The sequence below is a fragment of the Pyricularia oryzae genome, chromosome 3, assembly GCF_000002495.2.
Source record: "Pyricularia oryzae 70-15 chromosome 3, whole genome shotgun sequence".
In the NCBI taxonomy this organism is placed as follows: Eukaryota; Fungi; Ascomycota; class Sordariomycetes; order Magnaporthales; family Pyriculariaceae; genus Pyricularia; species Pyricularia oryzae.
The window spans coordinates 85,746-108,429 of NC_017849.1; the positions used below are offsets into that span (position 1 = coordinate 85,746).

The window sequence follows — 22,684 nt, forward strand, 5'->3', positions numbered from 1 at the left end:
AAAGTTGGACTTCATTTTCCTTTTTCTTTTTCCTTTTTCTTCATAACTTCTTCACTCATGCTGAAACCTTGGAACATTATCCGTCCAGGCAGCCAGCCTATTAAACCTGCTACAGCTAAACCAAACTAGAGTTGGATTGAAGAAGGCATTATTAGATTCCTGAGCGTTCAGACAACGCAGCAGGTCAACTCGATACAGATATACGGGAATACTTGGGAGGTCAGGCGAAATTTGGGAAATGAGCTGAAAGCATTTTTTTTTATTTTTTTACTTTTATTTTCTTTTATTCAGATAATCAGAATACAAACAATACAAAATATCTACCACTATGCAGTCGCAAGTACCAATGCTCACCATGCACATGTCAATCAATACAGAGGCCGACTCGGGCCGTTGAGCGACACTGTTGCACTGTCTGTCTTGATCTGTCTGCCGCCTGCTTGCCTGCCGGACAGCATATTTGACCTTGGCTGATACAAGGTAGCAAAGCTGGTTGAAGGGCAGAAATTAAACTTTAGTGCTGAGCAAAACACCGTTGAACAAGAGCTTTCACATGTCATAAATATTTGCCATCTGACCCAGCTGGATATGCATCAGGCACACCCCCATTCTATTAACTCAATTTCATTTTGCCCGATCCCAACGGCAAGGGAGCTTGGACGTGCATATTTGCGCGCATCAACTCTGCAAGTACATGAATGTTTCATGAGTGAGAGCGTTATGTGGTCATCGTAACGAGGCAACGCAATACCAAATGATGGATTTTCGCTTACCTACCCACGTCCACAGATTATACCTAGAACTAGTCAAAGACTCGAAGAAGCATCCTAGGGACGGACCTTGGGCATGGAATATTTACAAGACAAAGCTTTATGTGTCCCAATATCTGTCGCCTAGAACAAAAAAACAAAACAAAAAAAAAGGTCTAAATCTCGTACAGCACATGTCAGTGGGCCAAACCCGAGGCCCTTCCTTTCGGTGTCAGTCTGCCATCTGAACTTTTGCCAAAAAGGGACCGAAACAGGCAAGAGGGTTCAGGTGGGTAAATGCCCCTCCGGCCGAGATGCAAGGGGCATCCTACTTGTCGCGCCATACCTGCAGTTTTCATCCCCGACTAGTCTAGAGATATCCATGACGGTCATCCCATGTCGTCTTTCAACATGCGTATACGCGTCGACGGAGCTTGCCCACCAACCCAAAAAAAAAAAAATGCTTTCGTGTAAACAACACTCGGTCTCGTTCTTGTATTGGTTTTTTTTGACACCCCCTATTTTTTTTTAAACCCATAGGTAGCTGCTGCATGCGCCCGCCCGTAGCGTTCGGTCCCGATGTGGGAGTTTATTCATGTCTTTGTCCTTCCCTTGGTCTTGCCTTGACATTAGATCCTGTATCTCATTTGCACCCCTGGGCTCCTCGATGGGACGATATAAAACAAATAAAGACAGCATCTTGCTGATGGTGCCTACCTACTGCTTAAAGGGTTCGTTTGGAGTAAAGATGGTCTTGGGAGAGATTTTTGTCCAGAGTGTTTTTACTGCGTAGAGGTGCCACACAAGATGCTTTCCCATCTTTCTTCGATCCGATGGACGGATCGCTGCATCATTCGGACCCTGCCGGATCCCATCCCGCCCTTTCCGGGCTGCTTGTTCAAGCTCTGCATATTTTCTGTATGAAACACCCCCGCTGGCTGGCTTGCAGAGCACCCGCTCGTCCCTGGATCAGCGATCCGCCACTGATAGTACTTTGGCAGCGCCATCTTGCACCAGGGCTCGCTACCGTTTAAATCTTTTTTATTTTTTTTATTCAGCCGCATCAGAAGCCTATACTGTCAGAGTGCAACTGCAACCGTCCATTGCCTGTTTTCCATGAAATTTTTAATTTTATTTTTAGTTAGCGCGACTTGGTACCTAAAAGTTGCGACATTGACCACTGGAGATTACAAACCGATTGGATGTTTTAGCCTTAGTAAGTAGAGATTCTCAACTAAACTTAGCACTGCTTCTCACTTCCTTGGGCGAAATAAGGCTGCAAAATGGCTGACTATGGTGAGTGTTCAATGTCAAAGATAGATACAACCAACAAGATGCAACATGTCACTGATTTGCTGGGAAATGCAACAAGTGAATGGAAATAAAGAGCACGTGAGCCGAGGAAACAATAAACTTCAAGAAGCGGTACAACAAAAGGAAAAGAAGCTACGTTGAGAAAATAACGAGACAAGATGATCGATCGCTCGCTATCGACTCTCCAAACTAGTCGCATAAATGGAAGGAGGAATTAGGAAAGAAAAGAGATCAAAAAAAAGAAGAAAAAAAAAGAGAAGCGATAATATCTTAACACGTGCTTAATCTGCATACATACCTTCGTCGCTTACCGCTACCTGTCGCCCTCCCAACCTAATCAACACGAGCTTTTATTTATTATCATTGCCCTGAACCTCAAATCCTTTTCTCGCCTTAGGACCCAACGCTTCCATTATTAACACAGATTGAGAACATCACAACTCATCCTTGACCTGTTCCACCTTTTGCCTCCCGGCTTCAGCTGCGCTCTTGACAGCATCGGTGGCCTCACCAGCGACACTTGCGGCTGTGGCGCTGGCGAGGTTGTAAGCGTCGCCCAAGCGTGAGAAGATGCTCTCCGAGAAACTCGGCTCACGGCCCACAATGAGCTCCGAGATAATGCTACTCACGACAGCATACTGTTTTGCCGCCTCATCCGTCGCCTTGGCCGCTGCATTCTTTTCTGTCTGCGTCCCCAGGTTCACGGCGTCTGTAGCAGCAGCCACGTACTCACCGGCGGCGTTGTACAAGCCCTCGTACCAGGGGGTCGGGGCCGGCACACCGTACACCCTCGAGCTGAGGTCACTGACGACCGCCTCCCAATTTTCCGACACAGCAGAACCTGCAGCCCCAATGGCGCTACCCGCGGCGTCGTAAACTGAAGAGGCATTCTCGCCAACTACCGAGGCAACAGAGGAAGCATTCTCGCCAACGACCGAGGCAACTGATGCAGCCGACTCGCCAGCAACTGAAGCCACAGACGACATGGTACCCTGGATGTCGGTAGGGGTAGGTGTCGCAGTCATGGAGCTGAAGGCCGCCGACGCTGCCGAGAGGAACTCGGTGTAGCGGGCTTGGGCGACGCCCAAGCCGGCGTAGTAGTTGTATTGGGCGTTCTGCATCAGCTTCTCGACCGGAGAAGTGGGCGTGGGGGTTGCGGCACCGATCGCAACCTTGGCACTCGAATACTGTTCCTCGGCCCAACTGCGACCCTGGCTCAGGCGCTCAGCAGCAATTGACTCAACGGCAGCCCAATCCAGGTAAGGGGTGGGCGTAGGCGTCGGCGCAACCTTCTTGGATGCTGCGCCATACAGACTCTCGGCTGACTTGATAGCCTCGTCCAGATGAGCACTGGCAGAGGCGACGGCCTTGCCATAAGCGTCCGATACGGACGACAAAAGCGAAACATGCATCGGCTGAGCTGTGCCCTTGGGCATGCTGTCCGAGATGATCTTGACGGCCGACTCGTACTGTACCGACGCACGGGAGAGCGCAACTGAGTAGGCCGAGGCAGCCACAGACGACAGAGTGGCAGGTATATCCCCACCATGCTTCTTCAGCGATTCCACAGTGTCGTCATCAAGGATTGGCTTCCGGCTGGGGACAGCTTGGGCGGCGGCACCAAACATTGCCGGTTTGACGCTTTCTATCTTTTGACTCGGAGGTGGCGACGAGGCCTCCTCGTCGGCCTTTTGGTCCGCAGCTTCTACAAAGATGTTTCCGGTGGCTTCCTCGTCTTTCTTAACCGGGACGGACTTGTCGTTCTGGGGCTCCTCGAGCTTCCCGTCCATGGCAGTCTCACTCTCCGGAAGCTTGACGGGCACAGGCTCCTCTGCATTTCCAGCCTCAGGCTTCGTGGTTTCGCTAATGTTGGCCACCACTTCAGGAAGTGCCGGCATAGCCTCAACAGATACCAGTGGCTCTGGCTCCGGCTCGGCAACAGCCGTCTTCTCTTCTCGCGAGGCCGAGAACCCCGCGCTAGAAGGCAGGGATGCCGTGTTGGTTTCCTCGACAGCGCTTGCTATGTTCTCTGATGCAGTAGAGAAAGCCGAGCTAAGCGAAGAAACTGCATCTGCGGCCTTCGACGAGTCCATCGACACATCAGCTGCAACGGCACCCTCAACGTCAGTCTCGCCAGCTGGCGTGGTGCTAGTAGAGGACGCCGCCTCATTCTCGAGAACCTTCTCGGGGTTCTCTGCGACATCACTGTCTACAGCCGCTTGCTGTGCACTGCTCGCCTCATTTCGTTCTTTCGAGGCGGCACCATTCGCCTTAGCCCTTTGCTTGGCGTCATAGGTGGCCTGCGTGGTCTCGCTGTCAAAATCATCCGTGTCGTCTAGAGCAGCGAGCTTCCACATCGCCACCTGCTTCAATCGAGCAAGTTCCTTGGCGGCCGAGGTAGCCAGCTCCATGGCTCGATCCTCAATTGCCTGTCCCTCATTCTGGCACTCGATCAGACCCGGGTGCGAGACCACCAGCTTCTCCATGTCCTGCTCCCATTCCAGGAACCGGCTTCTGAGTAGGTGGTACTTGGCCCAGTCCTTGTAGGTGATGCCATCGGTCCAAGCCCACTTCATGCCAATCTTTTGCAGCGCAAGATCCTTGATGGAGCCGAGAATTTCGAAATGGCTATCTGCAGCGGCCGTAACCTGGGTGCGGACGTCGATGTCAAAAGCCTCATGCCACGATCGCACATCTTTAGCCTTCTTCTTGATTTCAAGGCCAGCAGCGCGGATTATCCGAACGATTTGTTCCTCGCCCTGTTCAGGCGTGGCCTGGGCCTTCTGAACCGAGCCAACCACGTCGTGAATCTTGCCGCGAATTGCAACCAATTCGGAGACGATTGTGTCCTGCAGGCTTTTAAGCAGCCCTGCGCCACGAATACGTATTTCACGCGACACCATCTGATGAGCAATCTCACCGACTCGCTCCTGAATCTCGGCGGCACCCTCGTCCGCCGCCTTGGTGTACTTCATCTGCCAAGCCTTAAGATCCTCTGCAACGGTCTCGCGGGCAATGCGACGCTTCTCCTCCTCGTCGTCATCGGGCTCGGGAGCCTCGACCTGTTCAGCGGTCTCGCTGAATTTGGAGTAGGGCGTGGCCGCAGGTTTCAAGGCGGATGAAATCGAATCGCTGACGACAGAAGCGGCGGAGCTGACAAAGGAGCTTGCCGAACTGAGAATAGGAGGGGCAGAGTATGTGGAAGATGACGAGATTGTCGGCTTGGTGAAGGAGGAAGTGGCCTTGTTCGCAATCGTCCTGAAATATCAAGGTCAGTTGGCATACAGTCTTCATACGTCTTGAAGTAGAGGGCCAACCTTACTTGGAGATTGTCTCCGAGGCCTTCTGTGTTGCACCAGTGCCGTTGTACCTGCCAAGTCGCCTCCCGATCTTGACCAACTGCGGCTCGACCGCCTCCGTGTAGAGAATGCGAAGCTGAGGCCACACCGTGCCATCGAGGAAGGCATAGGTTTTGTTCCATGCCCATTTAGCAGTGGGGACGGCGTGGCGCGTCGTGAAGGCCGAGGCGGCGGCGTAACCCTGAAGAGCGTAAGGCTGAGCATACTGGTACGTGGGCAGAAATACGTCGTGGTATGTCTGTAGCGCATTCGTGCGTGCAATCTCATAGTATGGGCCCAAGGTGTCGCGGGCCTGGTTGACATGCTGCGCTAGTGTGTCATCATACTTGGCTTGGGCCAGCTTTCGGTAATGAACCAGGTGCGGCTGTACATTCTTTTCCCACTGCGCCTTGCCCACAACCTGTGCCTTCTCAACGGCAGGGGTTCCGTACTTCTGAGCATATCCCCACGCAGGAGTCAGAACAGTACGATCCGCAGCTTCGTAGTAGGGCCTGACGGTTTGAACATAGGGCGCAGCGTATGTGTTGTAATAGGGCTCGACGTGGGGGACAACGATGTGCTTAAGCTGGAAGTAGCCGACGCAGACGGTAGGTGTCGTCTCGGTGCAGTGGTCGAGAGATGGCGGACACCGAAAGAGTACGGTGAGGATTGCATACCAGGCGAACAATCTATATTCGCATAAGACGCGTTAGTGATCTGATTGCGTGGCTTTGGGCGTGGTTAAAGAAGCATGAGACCTACCTCATCGACAAGCCTACCAACCGAGATAGAAACCCACCGGATCTTGACGCTGTTCTACTCGACGGCTTCAGGACCGGGCTGTGGACTGTTGGCGGTGGCTTCATGCTGCTGAGGGTTTTGGATGACCTCGGCGACCGCGTCTTTTTGGCGGAGCCATTCTTGCTGGCATCTGCTGCCATGTTGGCGTCAAGCTCGGGATCAGCTCCAGGCCGAAAACAAGTGAATCGCGGGAGCCAATCTTGCGAGTCAGCTCGGCGATTGACGGTCGATACGGCTTTCCTGGAGATTAATATGTGGTATGGTTAATTGCCGTGAATTTTAGTCGCTTGAATCACCGTCAAGGTGAGTGCAATGGGTATCTCAAATCTCCTCTGTCTGGGTGGCAGAGAAAGTCAAACCGGCGGCGAGAATGCGTGGCCGCTTCGTTTTCAATGTCGTCGCATGTGGACAAGTCCCAAACTGCCTGGCTGGCAATTCTCTTTTGACAAGCACATGGAAGTGGGTCATAGTGGAGGGCAGGGGCAAGTTTGGGGGGGGGGGGGGGGGAGCTTGGATCACAAGGGGGCCATGCTGCAATGTGGGCAGGTTTTGACTGACCTCATTTTCGGAGCTAACAGCCGCTGAATTTATTCTGTGCTAACTGTCGGTCAAGGTCAATGCAGAAATACAACGGCGAGCGGTGATGAACTTCCGGAAGCCCGGCGCGATTGTTAGGTGCTTGGTGCTGGGTGCATACCTCAAACCACAACAACGCTTGTTCGGACTTTTTGTTGTCTTTATATCTATGCATGCATCAAGGCATTTGTTGCAAATTCTGTAGATCGACAGCTACGAACCTCCGCGTACGACGTGTTGCATGTAATTCTAGCCATTGATGCAAGGGATCACATCTTGTCAATGACGTCTTTAAGCGAAGAAGCGAACAAAAGAATGCCCACGGTTCAGTAGTGATTGCCACCACTTTGTTTCTTCAGCCAACCAGATCGACTTTGCACATGCGAGCAAGCATCGCTGCCAAGGCACGCAAAAGCACCGCATAACCACTGTCCTGCACCCGTCTGCAGCACGCAGTATCCAGACTATCGGTACTACGTACGATAAACAACGGCCAAGAAGCACGATGACCAGGTTTGATGGGCCAAGATTGCATGTAAAGCCGTGGCCGCTTGAGGTGGCCGAAAACAGAGTGATGGGATTCGGCGGAGACCCCGACGTCAACATCGACCGGTCACCGAATCCTTTGCACCCTTATCTTTGAATCATCGATCGATACTTATCTCGGGCACCTTCAGCTTTCTCACCCACTAGGTACCTAGGTACCTTACCAGTTGGATGCTTTTTCTGCCTTCCTGCCTGCCAAGACATACTCATTGAACGACCTCTACCACCAGAGCCGACCATGATGGTATTGCAATCCAATTACTTGTTTTAGATCAATTTCTAGATTTCGTGCTGCAGTACAATGAACACTACAGTGCCACAAACATACGCACGGTCCACAGCCTCACTGAAGGGAGGGCGGGTTGGCCGGGATTGCCGGGGTAAGGTAAAAAAGGGTAGGTAAGCAGTAATTAGTTCCGCAATCATTTATCCAAAAATAAAGTTGCGATCAGCATCAATTGTTTAAGGTATATACCTAGGTAGGTATTAGGGAGATAGTAGATTAGTTAAGGTACTTGTGGGTTATGCGCTGCGACATACGCGGCACATAAGATGACTTTAATGGCCAGTAATGCGTTGTTAGTTGCAGTCAGTTAGTCAGTCACCATCCAGTGATCCTTAAGAGGTTGGTTGTGCTGTCTTCAACGGGAAGCGTGGCGTCTGAACACGTGGGCGATCGCGGAGTATGCCCACCATTGGATCAGGATTACCTAAGCATAACTGGACCCTTGCCCATTACGCCATCAACCTGTCGACTTCTTTCCACCCAATTTCTGACCCTCGTAACGTTAAATCCAATTCCGGCAAAAGCGCGTGCAGGTAGGCGGCGACGATTTGTTTTGATTTCACCGCAAACGACCAAGCAGAATCCGGATACCTACCTAGCCTGCTCAAGCAGCAACGGCGACCACGGCCTATATCTGTCAACTCTCAGCTGCGATACCGACGTACCCCGGCACTTGGCGGAGCGCACGGCGATTCCGCCCACATCTTGCTTTCGCATCGGTGAAAGGGCTATTATCATCTCCATCCCGCCACATCGATATCTCCACCATCTACTGTCGACGCCCCCTAGTTGCTGGCGACTTTTCCCATTATTCGACGGCAACAATCGCCATCGCGACATCAATATATCGTACACTCCTCCGTCCTACGATCTATCATCCAAGCCACCCAAGGCTCAAACTTGGACACGGCCGCCCTTTCACGACCCGAAACAGCTGGGCGGCCCATGTCATCCTGACAAACACATCCACCTACTAGTCATCTGGATGGCGTGTCAGTAAAGCCAGCCGCATCAACAAAATCACACCGCCACCGACATAAACATGGCTCAGCCACTGGCCGATGCGGTCTTGGTCGCCGACCCAGAACCAGTGGCCCACGCGCGACGTCGATTCTCTGGGACCAGTCAACACAACAAAGCACCGTTTGGTGCCGCTGGCGCCAATGCGGCAGATCCTGCTTCTACCCTTGATCCCGATACATGTCGGATATGTAGGGGGGAAGCCACAGCCGACGAGCCTCTTTTTTACCCGTGCAAGTGCAGTGGAAGCATCAAATATGTACACCAGGACTGTCTGATGGAGTGGCTGTCGCATTCCCAAAAGAAGCATTGCGAGCTTTGTAAAACCCCGTTTCGCTTCACAAAGCTCTACGACCGGAAGATGCCGAAGAAACTGCCTTTTGTCGTCTTCATCACACACATAGTCAAGTACATGGTCAACAACGTACTGGTGTGGCTTCGTGCGGGGCTTGTCGTCAGCATCTGGCTCATCTGGCTGCCGTATCTTATGAGGTCAATATGGTCCTTGATGTTCTGGATCAGCGATGAGGGCTTCGGAAGTAACCACAGCCGGGACATCACGCCCTCGGTCGCCTTGTCAGACAGGGTCTGCCCCGCATCATCTATCTTGAGCGTTGGAATGTGTCCGGCCAGTCCTCTGACCGCATCAATGATGCCAGAGGGCGGAGGTGACTACTCCATGGCCTCGGTAGGTGCAGCCAATCTCACCACTGTCAATCCTGTCTACTCGGCCTTTTTCCACCTTGTGTTCATGACGGTGGGACTCTCGGAGAAGATGATCATCAGCACTCTGGCAGATCTCTCGTCTGTGGATACAACCAAGTCCGGGATATCCCATGGGCCGCAGTCACTGCTCAGCAATGTCAGATGGTTAGCCAACCTAACCTCTCGTCCGTTCATCAACAAGAACGTCATACACGTTCTAGAGGGCCAGGTCATTACGGTGTTAGTCATACTCAGCTTTATCCTCATAATCCTCGTCCGGGATTACGTTGTGCTGCAACAGCCTGAGATTAATATGCGAGCTGCTTTCGCCGCCGCCGAGAATCAACAGCCTCCCGTCGGTGTACCGCAAGCGGCTCCTCCACCCGCACCGGTATTTGTTGGGCGCCATCTCGAAAACCCGGTTGCTGGCCTACGCGCAGAAGACATTGATCAACTGGCAGGCCCGGAAGCGGACGAGATCAACGAAGCCCAAGCTGAGCCATGGACAGGCGCACCATTTGACTTTGGTGACACTGGCGAACTGCCTGCCGTTGAGGCTTTCGGTAGCCCGTCAAATCAGCTCCCAGGTGGCCCTGTTCGACCATCCACTCCCCTTCTCCAACGCCTTGACCCGAGTCTATCCGACGGAGACGCCGACGTGGCTTCTTCCGTAGTGGCTGCGTTTGGTTCTGAGGGATCGCGAACTCCGCTTACTTCCCAGGAGCGAGCAGACCTCGCGCTCGGTGGTGCAACAGCATCGGACTCCGAGTCCTACGTTGTCGAGCCCTTGTCAGTCAAGGAGTATACGAAAGTTTTTCACGAGGCGCAAGGGGATGTCGAGCGCATGAGGGAGATTTTCCGCGGTCAAGGACTGGAGGAAAGAGCCGAATCATGGTTAAGGCTCGGTCAAATTCGCCTCTCAGATCAGAGGGCCGTGCCAGGCCCATCATCAAATGACGCGAATTCTGAGAAACAAGCAGAAACTGCAGAGAATGCAGAAAACGCCGGGGCTGCCTCTCCGGTAGATTCGCTCATGTCAGACTGGACGATGCCCAACACATCACAAGAGGGAGGCTCAACCTCGGCAGAGAAGGGCAAGCAAAAAGCTGTAGACGAGGCGACACCTCCCCCGGCGAAATTATCTACACCCGTCGAATCTAACTCGGGGTCATCAATGGGGATCGACAGGACCTGGGACGATGATCCTTTTACCAATAGCCATCCAATGAGGCCACGAGCCAACACAGATGGTCAATATCGTTCTGAAGGGGTCAATCCGCTTGCCAACAACAGCTGGGTCTTTCCGCAGACGTTGCCAGACCCGCCTCAGGCATCAGAGGAGCCACGCTTGGTCACTGAGGACTTGATTGCTGGCCCAGCAGCAGCGGATGATACTTCAACGCCAAACATCCAAGCTCAAGAGCCGCCCAGGTGGGAGCCCGAAAACCGGCAAGTGGATCATGTTGCGCAAGGTCGCGAATGGAACGACTTGCAGGATTTTAACGAGATACCGGCAACACGCGCGGCTGAACCAGCTCCGCCTCCTCCGCCGGCTGGGATCGTGGGCAGCATTGCGAATTTCATGTGGCATGGCGTAGACGCGACGGACCTTGCTGAACAACCCGACCTGCGCCATGTACACGATGGTAATGGCCACGTGCACCCGCCGGACCTTGACCAACCACAAGGAGACGACAGTGACCTTGATCTAGATGATGACGAGGACAGCGATAGCGAAGACGAAGATGACGAGGACGTTGGTGACGCCGTGGGGCAAAACCCCCTCTTTGCCATGGCGCAACAACAGGCCGACGCAGCAGCTGATGCCGCGGCCATCGATCCCGAAGCCATCGACGACGCCGAGGACTTCGAGGGTGTCATGGAGCTTCTTGGCATGCGCGGCCCTATCGGTGGCCTCTTTCAAAACGCTGTTTTTTGTGCCTTTCTGGTGTCGGTATCCGTTTTTGTGGGCATTTTCCTGCCATACAACCTGGGCCGCATCTGCGTCTGGATATTGGCAAACCCGATGCGCCCTCTCAACATCCTTTTGAGCACCGTGAAGTTTGTGCAGGACTTTGCTATGGCGGTCGCAGGCCTCTTGAGCTGGGCAGGTCTGCGTATTGCCTACATGATTCTCTCAGGTCTCGAGGTGCTCATACCGGCAATGAGGAGAATGGGCTTGTCGCGGGAATATGTCATGCCTGTAGTACGCACGACGTATTACTTGGCTAGAGATTCGGCTCGTAGAGTCTCGTCGAGCTTTGCAGTTGACACATCTTTGATAACCACCAGCGAGATCCGCAACTTCTCCGCCATCAGTCACGAGGCTCTCATTTCATTGAAGACCAACATGGCTTGGTCGGCAATGTCAATTGTCAACGTCGCAATATTTGTCTTTGGTGGTAATTATACCACCAAGGCAGCTACGACTGTTTCATTCGTGGGCAACATGACTGGAGCGACTGTCGAGATTCTCAAAGGGGTGCCAGCTGTGCTCACAAATCCGAGTTCTTGGGTCATCAACATCAACCCTGCGGGGCCGTCCCAGCCTGTCAGCCCTGCTTTGGCTCACTGGAGTGGAACTGACAGGTTCTGGGCTACGTTGGTCGGTTACCTGGTCGTCTGCCTCGTTGCAGCGATATATTTGCACCACGGCCGACCCCTGAGTTCCAGCCAGGCTGGCCAAGAGCGCGAGGCTTCCCTCATTGACGCATTGAACCAAGGGAGTGGTGTGATGAAGGTGATACTGATCATCGGAATCGAGATGCTCATATTCCCTCTCTACTGCGGCTTGCTCCTGGACGTGGCGCTTCTTCCGCTCTTTGAGAACACCACTCTCAAGTCAAGACTGCTCTTCACCTACAATTTCCCGCTCACATCCCTCTTTGTGCATTGGTTCGTCGGCACCGGGTACATGTTTCACTTTGCCCTGTTCGTTTCCATGTGCCGTAAGATCATGCGCAAAGGTGTATTATGTAAGTGTCCTCCTCAAATCATATTCTCCCGTCAGACCATTGCGCTCGCTCTAACTTTACTGTCTAGATTTTATCCGGGACCCTGACGATGCGGAATTTCACCCTGTCCGGGACGTACTCGAGCGGAATGTCGCAACGCAACTCCGCAAAATCCTTTTCTCTGCCTTCGTGTATGGCGCACTGGTTATAGTGTGCCTGGGAGGTGTGGTTTGGGGCCTGTGGGCCTTCCTGCCCAACGTGCTCCCTATTCATTACTCGTCGAACGAGCCGGTGCTCGAATTCCCGATCGACCTTCTCTTTTACAACTTCCTCATGCCTCTCGCACTCAACTTCTTCAAGCCGAGCGACGGTCTGCATGAAATGTACACATGGTGGTTCCGAAAGTGTGCCAGAGCGTTGCGCATCACGTGGTTTCTGTTTGGGGAGCGCAAAATCGACGAAGAAGGCATCTTGGTGCTTGCGCCCGACTCAGAGCATCGCCGCCTTCCCTTCTGGCGGAGGCTTTTCTTGGAGGTTGATGAGACCGGCCAAGTCGTGCCTAGGACATGGAAGGGCCTTTTCGACGAGGGCAAAAGCAAGCCCGGCCCAGAGATCACAAAGGAGGAGATGAGGGCCTTCAACAAACAGAGGGCAGCACTTATCGAGTCCAAGCAGCTTATCGCAGATGGGCGGTTCGTGCTCACTCCGGCGTCTGATCAGGTGAAAATTCCCAAAGGCAAGCAGGTCTTTTGGGAAGTGTCAGAAAACGAGGTTGGGACCGAAACACCATCAGACGAGGCTGCGACCGGCCCTCCAGACCTGTATACGTCAAAGCAGTATCAGCTGGTGTACGTCCCGCCACATTTCCGGGCTCGTGTCTTCCTCTTCATCCTGTCCATCTGGGTGTTTGCGGCCGTCACTGGCGTCAGCTTTACCATCATTCCGCTCATATTCGGCCGACATGTCTTCAAGATGCTCATCCCTACCTACATTCGCACCAACGACATTTACGCCTTCAGCATTGGCGTCTACATTCTCGGGACCTTGGCGTACGGGATTTTGCATTACGAGAGCATCTGTTCAAAGGTCAAAAAACGGGCAAGGGCCTTGGCTGCTGCCGCGGCCGAGAGCTCGGTGACAAAGAAGGCGATGGGCCTCATTGCGCACGGCCTTCGGCTGATTTATACATATACGATCGTGCTGATTGTCTTCCCGCTCCTTGTCGCTTCGCTGATGGAGCTTTACTGTCTCATCCCCTTGGATACGTACATGTATCTTGCCGTCTATTCAGGGGCCGTCGCCGGCGACCCGTCGGCCAACAAAGCCCTCCAGGATGCCGTCACTGTTAACTCCTCGGACGACCGGCACACGGTCCGTGTGGTCCAGGCTTGGACAATTGGCTTGTTGTACCTCAAGTTGGGAGCGCGAATCATCAGGGTGTGGCGGCCTGATTCGCGGCCTGCCCTCGCCGTGCGAGCAGTCTTCCGCAGGGGCTGGCTCCACCCCAATGTTGGAGTTCTCACCCGAGCTTTCCTGATACCTGGCTTGTTGTTTTCGGGCGTGGCAATCATGGGGCCGCCTGCAGCTGCGAATGCATTCATGGCATACACGGGCGTTGGGGTTGAGGATGCGCGCATGGCCATTGTGGTCAACCGGCTGAGTTTCCCAACTGCCGCGCTTATGGCGCTGATGGGGAGCGTGGCGTGGGCTACAATGGATGTGTTCATGTCATGGAGGGTGAGGATTCGGGACGAGGCGTACTTAATTGGAGAAAGGCTGCATAACTTTGGTTCTGGCGCACCGCAACACAACCATCACTCGGCTACGCAGAGTGGCAGTGTTGGGGCCGGAGCGGGGAGGGTAGCCTGGCGTGAAGGGAGATAGAAGGTAGCCTTGGGAGTCGCACTGTGACCCGGCGATAAATGACGATCATCTGGAATCTCAGGCGTTTTTTTTTTTTTGTTCTGCCATCGTCTATTTTGAAGATTCTTTTTTGGCGATACTGGCGTTCGGTCAGATGAGGGAGGCGCTTGGGGTGCACAGACATTCTTTCTTCTTCTTCTTCTCTATTTTCTGTCCCGTTCCAGCCCTAAACTTGGCACATGACCACTACATCATCTTGTCTCTTGGCAACACGCATATACGGAGCAAACATTGGTTTGGATATCGGCGTTTTGGTTGGAACAAATGACGGGTGATTTTCTTGCTGGGGATTCTTCCTGTGTTTTTTGTTGTTTTGGTTGAAATGCGCAAAGGCGGGTTTGGTGTGCTATTCCAGTTGAATTCCTTTACTTGTGCTGTACAATTTTTTTTTTTTTTTGGGAAGTGGGGCCTTGTCGAACAGTTGCAAAATGGCATTCGATTGTACAAACTTGGTTCGCTCAATGACTAGAGCACGCATCAATAGAAAATATATTACTGGCATGCATTGATTGATTGCAGAGCCTGTACCTGTTCCTGCTTATCAGTTGGTGGAGCACGTCTGCGACACGGAAGGCATGGGTAGGTTCGATGCCAAGAGTTGTCAACGCGCTGGGCAGCAGGCGACCGAGTGTCTTGGCGCGTTGCCTGCGGGTCCTGTTTCGCTTGTTGAGGTGGTACTACCATCAAGGTGGTTCCCACGGTTGGATTTGGCATTTTTGCAGTGGCTATCACTATCGAATTCCTGGGGGTTTGGGCAGCAACTGGAGCTTTCTGGTCTTTTCATCCATGGGATAAAACAACATGGCAATTCTCCGGTATCCGCTACCGGAGCCAATGTAACCATTTGCAAACCCGGGTGTCAGCGGGTCGCACACAACACGGGGCTGTTTCCCAGCAGTCGAGATTCTAGCTGCGTTGGATATTAATTGCAGCAGTGGGACACGTCGCCTAAGAGGGTAGGGATGCGCAAGGGCTCTTGGGGCGTCGAGCGAGAAAAAAAAAAAAAAAAAGACGAAGCGAAGGATGGAATTTCTATTTTTCTTTTCTTCTTCTTAACCCTTATTTTCTTTTTTGTTGTGAATCGCGGAAAGAATAGGCCCGACTTTTGAGCAGGGAAAGACGACGCGGCTCGGCAAAGGGGCTAGCTACCTTGTCCCCGGTGTTCGCCGTTGTCGAGAAACCCGGCGTGGGGCAGGTCTTGGCACGGGGGGGCTTTCGAGTACCGGCAGTAATCTAGAAATTACCGTGGTTACATACTACTTTGCACTAAGTACTGGCAGGTGGACGCGGGCACGTGTTTGGAAGAATCAGGCCACATAATACACAAACGATGAACAAATTTCGGATCTGGGATTGAAAATCGCAAGCAGGAAATAACGAAAAAGGAAATTTAAGTAGAAGAAGTTTTTTTTTTTTTTCTGTAATGTGAGTGCAAGTTTCCCGGCGATTTACTGACAGATACACGATACATGCTGGAATCAAGTTTGTTTGGGTGGCGGGAGAGAATTGGGATGGAAAGGGAAAAAAGATCGAATCCGCGTTTAGATCGACGTGTGCTTTGATCGAGACGATACAAGACGCGGTTTTGGCCTGAAAAAACATGGGATAGTGTTTGTCGGGTCTCCCTAAGTTTTGCAGCCTGCCAATCTGCCTGCCTAGAAGGGAGTAGTACGTAAGGTAGCTAGCTAGGTACATACCTACGTCGCAAATACTCCGTAGGTAACGTAGTAGGTACCTTGACGAGCCAGGCATCCCAACATATATGTATGGTAAGGTATTGTGCATGGTGGCACGGAAGCTAATAATTTATAAATAATTGACAGGGCATGTACTACTGTATGCCAAGTACGCCTAATACCAGGGAACCAGGGCAAATTGTGCCTTTTCGACGTCTATTCTAGGTTGGCTTTTTCATTTTCTTGTGCTGTCAGGCTGCCTTGGCTGGCTGCCACGCGGGCTGCCAGGCGGGCTTGGCTCGTAGGCGGATTGAGAACTGGAGGCTGAAAATGGTGCGGTACCTTAGCTGAGGACAGGGAGGGGCAGTGCAAACGAATCATGGGCAGCACAGACATTGCTTTTTTTCTATGCCGTTTTTTTTTTTTTTTCTAATCCCCCACTTCTCAGTACCTGTCTTGCCTGCCTGCTTCAACTGATAAGGAACAAGGTCTTTTGCGGCAGGCTGTGGTCTTGGCAAAACGACCCGAGGCCTCACCGAAACGACGGGAAACAACCTTCCAACAAGCATCTACTGTTCTTGGCGAACAATGAACGATCTCCAGGATCTGCTGCCGTCTTGCCCCGGTGGGGTTATTTACGGGGACTTGTCCAGTTGGAGTGGATTTTTGCCCGAGTCGGGCTGGGCCGCCTCGACGTGGGTTTTCCCAGTGATGCTTCTCGATCTGGCTACGGTGCAATCTAAGACATTTCCATCGTAAATGCTCAATGACTTGCAACGTTGCTATTTATTTTTCTTTTTTTGGTGGTTGCTGTTGTTTATTTTGTACCCTTAAAATTAGTTGTTAATGCTGAAGAACACTTTTACACTTAATGCTGTTTTTATCTCGTATTTTTTTTTTGTTTAATTATCGATATGCAACCCGTCGATCTCTTGACCAGGTTTGATCATGATAATCTGCCATGAATAGCAGGCAGAATGGGGTTCATTCAGAGCTGTTGAGTCTAACTAGATTCATGAATTGGCTCTTGGCTTCTGGAACACAAGACGAACAAACTCAGCCGCTGGCGTTGGCCCACAAAATCCCAGGGTAGTGTTTCTAAACCTGTATGCCTACCTCCCTACCTTATCTACCTTGGCTTGGCATGCTTACCTACCTACATACCTCTTACTTACCTATCACAGCCAGCGGTCATGTCACGGCCCCGGATGAGAGAGGGTTTGGTTCTCCGGGACCCAGAGGTATTACCTACCCAGGTAGATACGTACATGTACTGCACAGCATACTGCTGCACTGCCCAGCAAGAAAAAAGAAGAGAAAAAAAAAAAAAAAAGCACGCCCAGCACAGTGATTCTGCACAATGCCCCTCCCATCCGATGTCAAGTTGCACGGAGCCAAAAAGCAGCAAACGCTGGCCTGCCTCAAGTCTGCTTTTACTGAGTCATCACAATGTACCCACGACATGCTAGCCCAAAGCACGGTAGCTCGGACTATCTTCCCAAGTCCTCAAGTGGGTGGGTCTGCTTGACCTCACCACTGCCCCCTATCCCATTTTTAAGTGGACACCTGCCGGGCAAACGTATAGGCAAGCTTCGAGATGGTCTTGGCGCAGTTGCGGCCGGACGTCAGGGCAAGATTGGACGGGCATCATCACTCATCAAGTCATGGCTGTACGCAGTGCGGATACGGTCATGATCTGCCCTGGAGCCCAGGGTATCAAAGTCTGTACAAGGAGAAAGTGGAGGTCCGCCCCGATAGAACATGAGAGCTTTGGGCAGAAAAGATCAAACTACCTGGTCTTTTAAATTTAACACTACTTCGTCTTCTTTCATGCTCCTCTAATCTTGGCCTTCCCGAGATTCTGACAGATGCAGGCATCTGGCTGTCATTTGGCTCGATTGCGCTATTCTCTCTTTTTTTGTCTTCACCCTCTCTCTCACTAGAGTTTATTTTATTTTTTTTTGTATTATATACTTTAGGGGCGGTGCCTTTTTTCATCTTCTCTTTTTCTCGGCCGGCCGATCATTATAAGTCCTTTACTCCACCCGGCGTATTTTGTCGTTCGAGAGGATATATACAACATCCAGCAACAACAACAAAAAAAAAACTTGAAAATACAAAAAAGCCACACAACAAAAAGAACACAACCAACAAAAAAGCCACACAAGACCAACAAAAACAAAGAGGAAGATCACAGACAGGCAAGATAGGGGCCGGTCATCAGCCATGACTTCGCAACAATATAACGACCCGACTCGACCGCTACCACCGATACCTCAACTCCGGTTCGACGCAAACAAAGAGTTCAGACCTCATCCAGGACCACAACAGTTCTCACGTTCTCCATCTTGGGAAAGCCTACAGGACCAAATGTATACCACCAACTCGAGTTCGTCATCTGTTCGCGGGGGCAGCGAGAGCCACAGCAACATGAAGAGCCACGAGGACACAGACATTGAGAAGCTGGTGGACAGGAACGTCCACAGCAGTCAGAGCATGACAGAGCACGGAGGGGACCATGATCATCATCACAATGGACACGCCAACAGTAAAGAGCCGCGGCCGAAGCTGGGCTGGAAGGAGCGGATGCATCACTTCACCTGGGCCTGGTTCACCTTTCCCATGAGCACCGGCGGTTTGTCGCTGCTCATCCACGCCCAGCCTAACCAGTTCCCCGGCCTCAGGTCCATTGGCCTGACCGTATACGTCATCAACCTCATTATATTTACCTGTGTCTTCAGCGCCATGATCATACGCTTCTTTCTCCACCCGGGCGACTTCAGCGCTTCGTTGAAGCACCGCCGCGAGGGTTTCTTCTTTCCTACCTTTTTCCTGAGCATTGCCACCCTCATCACAAGCACGCATAGATATGCCATCCCAGACAACGACGTGACCCTCAACTGGCTCATCCAGGCCGTGTTTTGGGGCTACTTGGTCGCTACCCTGATGCTGGCCATTGGACAGTACAGCTATGTCTTTGGTGCCCAGACCCATGGCCTGCAAACCATGATGCCCACTTGGATCCTGCCCATCTTCCCCATCATGCTGTCTGGAACCATCGCCTCCGTCATCGCGGGCACCCAGCCCACCATCTCGGCCGTCCCCATAGTCGTGGCTGGTCTCATCTGCCAAGGCCTGGGCATGCTGGTCAGCATGATGATGTACGCCCACATGGTCGGTCGACTGATGGCCGGTAACCTGCCGGACCGGGAGCACCGCCCCGGCCTGTTCATGTGCGTCGGCCCTCCCGCCTTCACTGCCCTGGCCGTGGTAGGCATGGCCAACAACATCCCCGCAGACTTTGACATACGCCTCAGCGGCATCATAACCCCCGAGTCGCCGGGCATGGGCGAGAAGGCCGTCGTGCAGATAATGGCCTACATGTTGGGCACTTCCCTCTGGGGCCTTAGCTTGTGGTGGTTCGGCATCGCCGCCATCGCCGTGATCCGCTCTCCGCCCAAGGACTTCCACCTCGGTTGGTGGGCCATGGTCTTCCCCAACACCGGCTTCATCCTCGCCACCATCTCCCTCGGCAAGGCGTTTGGGAGCGTGGCCGTCGGCTGGGTCGCCACCGGCATGTCCATCTGCCTGCTCTGCATGTACCTGTTTGTTCTGTTTCACCACATCAAGGCCGTCGTGAAGCAGGACATTATGTACCCCGGCAGAGATGAAGACTATGCGGATCACTGAGTTCACCAAGCTGCTCTTTTGATTTGTGCGACAACATGCGCGTGTGTTTACATGGGCGGGTTTTGGCTAATAGGGCGTTGGTTACCAAGGTTTTGTTTTTGGTCGCTTCATCGTTTTCATCGTTTCACCGTTTTTTCATCGGCCATGGGGGGTTTTTTTTTATTTATTTCTTTCTTCTCTCTTCTCGTCATAGCGTGCATCAACTCTGGTCTGGGATTCAGAACAGCCAGCAAACGTTATTGCATTTCTGAGGAACCCTACATCTTAGAAAATAAATTTTTCCTGGTACGACTGTGCGATGGGTTGACTTGGGAGTCTTGTTGGTCCAGCGATTAGCAGCTTTGCGTGTTTTGATAATCGTCATTGATTTTCTTCCAAATAGCGTTGCTTCTGGCTCAAGAAATAGACAGTCAACTGCTTGGTATATAAAAGCCTCGCAAAAAGACTCATTTGTCAATTCAATTGTACGTATCCAGTGAGGTCAAAGATCAATATCTATCTCAATTGAAACCACTGCAGCCATTTGCACGAGCCCTGATTCTGATTTTGATTTTTCATGTCTACTCGATGCAAAACTTGAGCGTCGAGTACTTGGAGTCTGCTTGGAATCTATTACAACCCGATCCTGTCCATTTGTACACGTATCTATCCAAAAGATCATCTCGCCACATTCGGCATTGGGAAAAAGAGCGAAGAAACCCAAACGGTCCAAACTGATTGTGCGTCAAAAGAAAGAAATCGAGAGGCAAAAATGATACTCAGACAAGCATGTTGCTGGTCAAGACTGCGATCTTCGGCATTTGGAGATTGAGGATGCAAGGGTGTGTTGGGACGAATTTTTCAAGAAGGAGATACTCAATTGACAATTGCCAGGAATCCCGTGTAATTTGACCACTAGGCGACCCAATCTGCAGGTAGGCAACAAAAGAGGGGGGAAACCACCATACCATAGTAGACTCGGGAACGGAACCACCCTTTCGTAATTTTGATCTTTATGCGTTGCACCAAGTGATGCTGGCCACAACGGAACTCGATTTGTGCCTGCCTTGGTATCTTGCTGGATGCTGTTGGGACCTCGACTGGCGGGATTGACAGCGACACGGAAAAGTCTGCAGCAAATGCCAAGCCCGTGCATCAAACTTTCTACCTGTTTTAGCCCTCATGTAATTAATTAATTAATTATACGCCCTCTTTGTATAGGTACATACCTAGGTACGTCAAGCGCTGAAGACGAGCGCAGATCTTTTGGCATATAGTTTGCCTGCTATCGTTTGTGGTTTTGGCAACAAGCATAAACGCAGTTTCCCGGAGCCACCGAAGATATTTATAAACCATCTCTGCATAGGATCTCCGACTATCAACAGTTCGCGAGCTCTGTCCACTCTTAGCTTCCTCTCCAGGACATGCCTGCTCATGTCTTCGGTAAAAGCCCCTCTTGAGGGACATGCAGTGCATCAATAGGACATAGTATACCAAAAGCAGGTTGGGTGTTCAAGCAAACAAGGACCTGTTTTTGAGTCAGACCCAGGATGAGAGAAGAAGAAAAAGTAAACAACAAGAGACCCACCGGCCCATACTGACTCACAACAGCCTCTTGCTGATTCCACTGCAAGGCCTCTGGGCCGGAAGCGATAAGGATGCAGGAATCAGAGCCTCAACATGTAGAACAAAGCTCATCGCGGGTAACTCCGTTGGATCAAAAATTCATAACTCACACTCAATGAATAGACCCGCCAGCAAGGACAAGAGCGCAATCACCGCGGCCACCCCCTGGCGAGGCACCATCCTCTTCCCGCTGCCGCTGATCCCCGGTACATCCAGGAACGCACAAGGTCCTGTTCTTTCCGTCCTTGGACGCCCAGGCGCTCAGTCCCGTTGGTGTAACACCCGTATATACAACGGGTATAGGGCATCAGGCTAAAGTCTTGAGAGAACTAGATGCTGGACAGAGTGTCTTATTCACAAGTCCGGTTTGTTCGAGTCGTCATTGTTGGTGGTTGAGAATGAAATCTATGCGGAAAAGTGGTTTGGGTGATTTTGGTCAAAATTTTGAATTCTCGGAATGGTGCCCGTGCAAATTCATTCTTTTGCTATATTGCTTGGGAAAGAAGCAATGAGCCAACGCAAGCAACCCTCTTAACACTCATTATTGTGTTGTTCATTACAAGCTCGTTTGCTTGTCTTCTCGGTTTGTTCATGTTGTGAGAATAGCAAACAAAGGTGATCTATCTGGTGACGTCGACGGTTGACCCAAAACTTCGTGACTGTCCCTGCAGTTTAGCCATGCTTACCCTGCCGAATTTATCCGTCAGCCCTATGCTTGGCTGAGAGCCGATAACCTACCGGCCCAACCCATCGCCGGATAAACTCATTGGGTAGCAGCTACAACAATCAGCTGAGCTCTCCCTAGACTTCCTCTCCCCTTGTGTCGTCGTTGAGTCGCTTGATACATCACCCCACAGCAGTGGCAGTACAGTGGTTCATGGCCATGTCGGCAGGTCCCGATGCCGAATATCCGAGCGACCACTCTCTGGGAGCTATTGTAATTTGTTGATAACGCATTACACATCTGTGTGACAGCTTCGTTTTTCTCTGCACCAAAAGAATCCGGGCCGTGTCTTGGAGCTTCTCGGCAATTTAAAAGCGGCGTTGAAGAACCAAAGATACCTTGAACAAGACCAACAACCAATACTGACCCCGGTCCTTGGATTCGATGCATTGCCACCATTGCAGAGCCACGGGACTCCTCGTTTGCTCCTGGTTCGCCCTAGAGCGAGCACCGAGAACTGTTTGCCAACTGGATACTGTTGGTTCTTAGCTATGCCCGAAAGAATTGCCAAAGGTCTTTTGATAGACACTGAGCCTCTGAGGTCGCTTGAGGTGGTTTGTGCACAAACGTCAAATACATTTGAAATGTTCCTGCAAGTTCAAAATTCCTTGTTAAAATAAATTGATACCGTAAGTCTCTCAGGTAAAAATGTAGGTCATCCTGCTGCTCAGATTCAGTGTTAGCAAAGGAGAAGGGCCTCTCGGAAGCAATCCGACGTCACTCGGGCAAGAGAAATGCCAGTTATCGCTTATTGTGCGCTGCACCATGCGATGCGGG

General features: G+C 51.7%; 5 protein-coding genes across 5 annotated transcripts; 3 read left to right on the top strand and 2 right to left on the bottom strand.

Annotated features, from left to right (window-relative positions):
- Positions 1-1,109: 1,109 nt before the first annotated feature.
- On the bottom strand, positions 1,110-6,613 carry MGG_09082 (uncharacterized protein). The gene is made up of 5 exons (XM_003711136.1): positions 6,164-6,613; positions 5,386-6,090; positions 1,945-5,321; positions 1,467-1,856; positions 1,110-1,366 (listed from the first exon to the last, which is right to left on the bottom strand). Exons 1-3 carry the CDS (start codon positions 6,340-6,342, stop codon positions 2,498-2,500), a joined length of 3,708 nt encoding a protein of 1,235 aa, XP_003711184.1. The 5' UTR covers positions 6,343-6,613; the 3' UTR covers positions 1,110-1,366; positions 1,467-1,856; positions 1,945-2,497.
- Positions 6,614-8,131: 1,518 nt separating this feature from the next.
- Positions 8,132-14,733, top strand: MGG_13328 (RING finger membrane protein). The gene is made up of 2 exons (XM_003711137.1): positions 8,132-12,310; positions 12,378-14,733. The coding sequence occupies exons 1-2, from the start codon at positions 8,653-8,655 to the stop codon at positions 14,171-14,173; spliced, it is 5,454 nt and encodes a 1,817-aa protein (XP_003711185.1). The 5' UTR covers positions 8,132-8,652; the 3' UTR covers positions 14,174-14,733.
- Positions 14,734-14,943: 210 nt separating this feature from the next.
- On the bottom strand, positions 14,944-15,683 carry MGG_16587 (uncharacterized protein; the record flags this gene model as incomplete). The annotated part of the gene is made up of 3 exons (XM_003711138.1): positions 14,944-15,096; positions 15,362-15,445; positions 15,669-15,683. 3 exons carry the CDS (start codon positions 15,681-15,683, stop codon positions 14,944-14,946), a joined length of 252 nt encoding a protein of 83 aa, XP_003711186.1.
- A 2,431-nt stretch (positions 15,684-18,114) lies between these two features.
- Positions 18,115-19,578, top strand: MGG_09085 (malic acid transporter; the record flags this gene model as incomplete). The annotated part of the gene is made up of 1 exon (XM_003711139.1): positions 18,115-19,578. The coding sequence occupies one exon, from the start codon at positions 18,115-18,117 to the stop codon at positions 19,576-19,578; it is 1,464 nt and encodes a 487-aa protein (XP_003711187.1).
- A 768-nt stretch (positions 19,579-20,346) lies between these two features.
- On the top strand, positions 20,347-21,499 carry MGG_16588 (uncharacterized protein; the record flags this gene model as incomplete). Its single annotated transcript, XM_003711140.1, has 3 exons — positions 20,347-20,399; positions 20,779-20,790; positions 21,307-21,499. The coding sequence occupies 3 exons, from the start codon at positions 20,347-20,349 to the stop codon at positions 21,497-21,499; spliced, it is 258 nt and encodes an 85-aa protein (XP_003711188.1).
- Positions 21,500-22,684: the final 1,185 nt, after the last annotated feature.

Excerpts from the sequence above, each read along its gene's own strand:
- MGG_09082 (XM_003711136.1), bottom strand. The coding sequence starts at position 6,342 with ATGGCAGCAGATGCCAGCAAGAATGGCTCCGCCAAAAAGACGCGGTCG. Across the intron at positions 6,091-6,163 it reads TTGGTAGGCTTGTCGATGAG|ATTGTTCGCCTGGTATGCAA; the intron begins GTAGGTCTCATG and ends ATGCGAATATAG. Across the intron at positions 5,322-5,385 it reads GCCTCGGAGACAATCTCCAA|GACGATTGCGAACAAGGCCA; the intron begins GTAAGGTTGGCC and ends TTGATATTTCAG.
- MGG_13328 (XM_003711137.1), top strand. The coding sequence starts at position 8,653 with ATGGCTCAGCCACTGGCCGATGCGGTCTTGGTCGCCGACCCAGAACCA. Across the intron at positions 12,311-12,377 it reads CATGCGCAAAGGTGTATTAT|ATTTTATCCGGGACCCTGAC; the intron begins GTAAGTGTCCTC and ends TTTACTGTCTAG.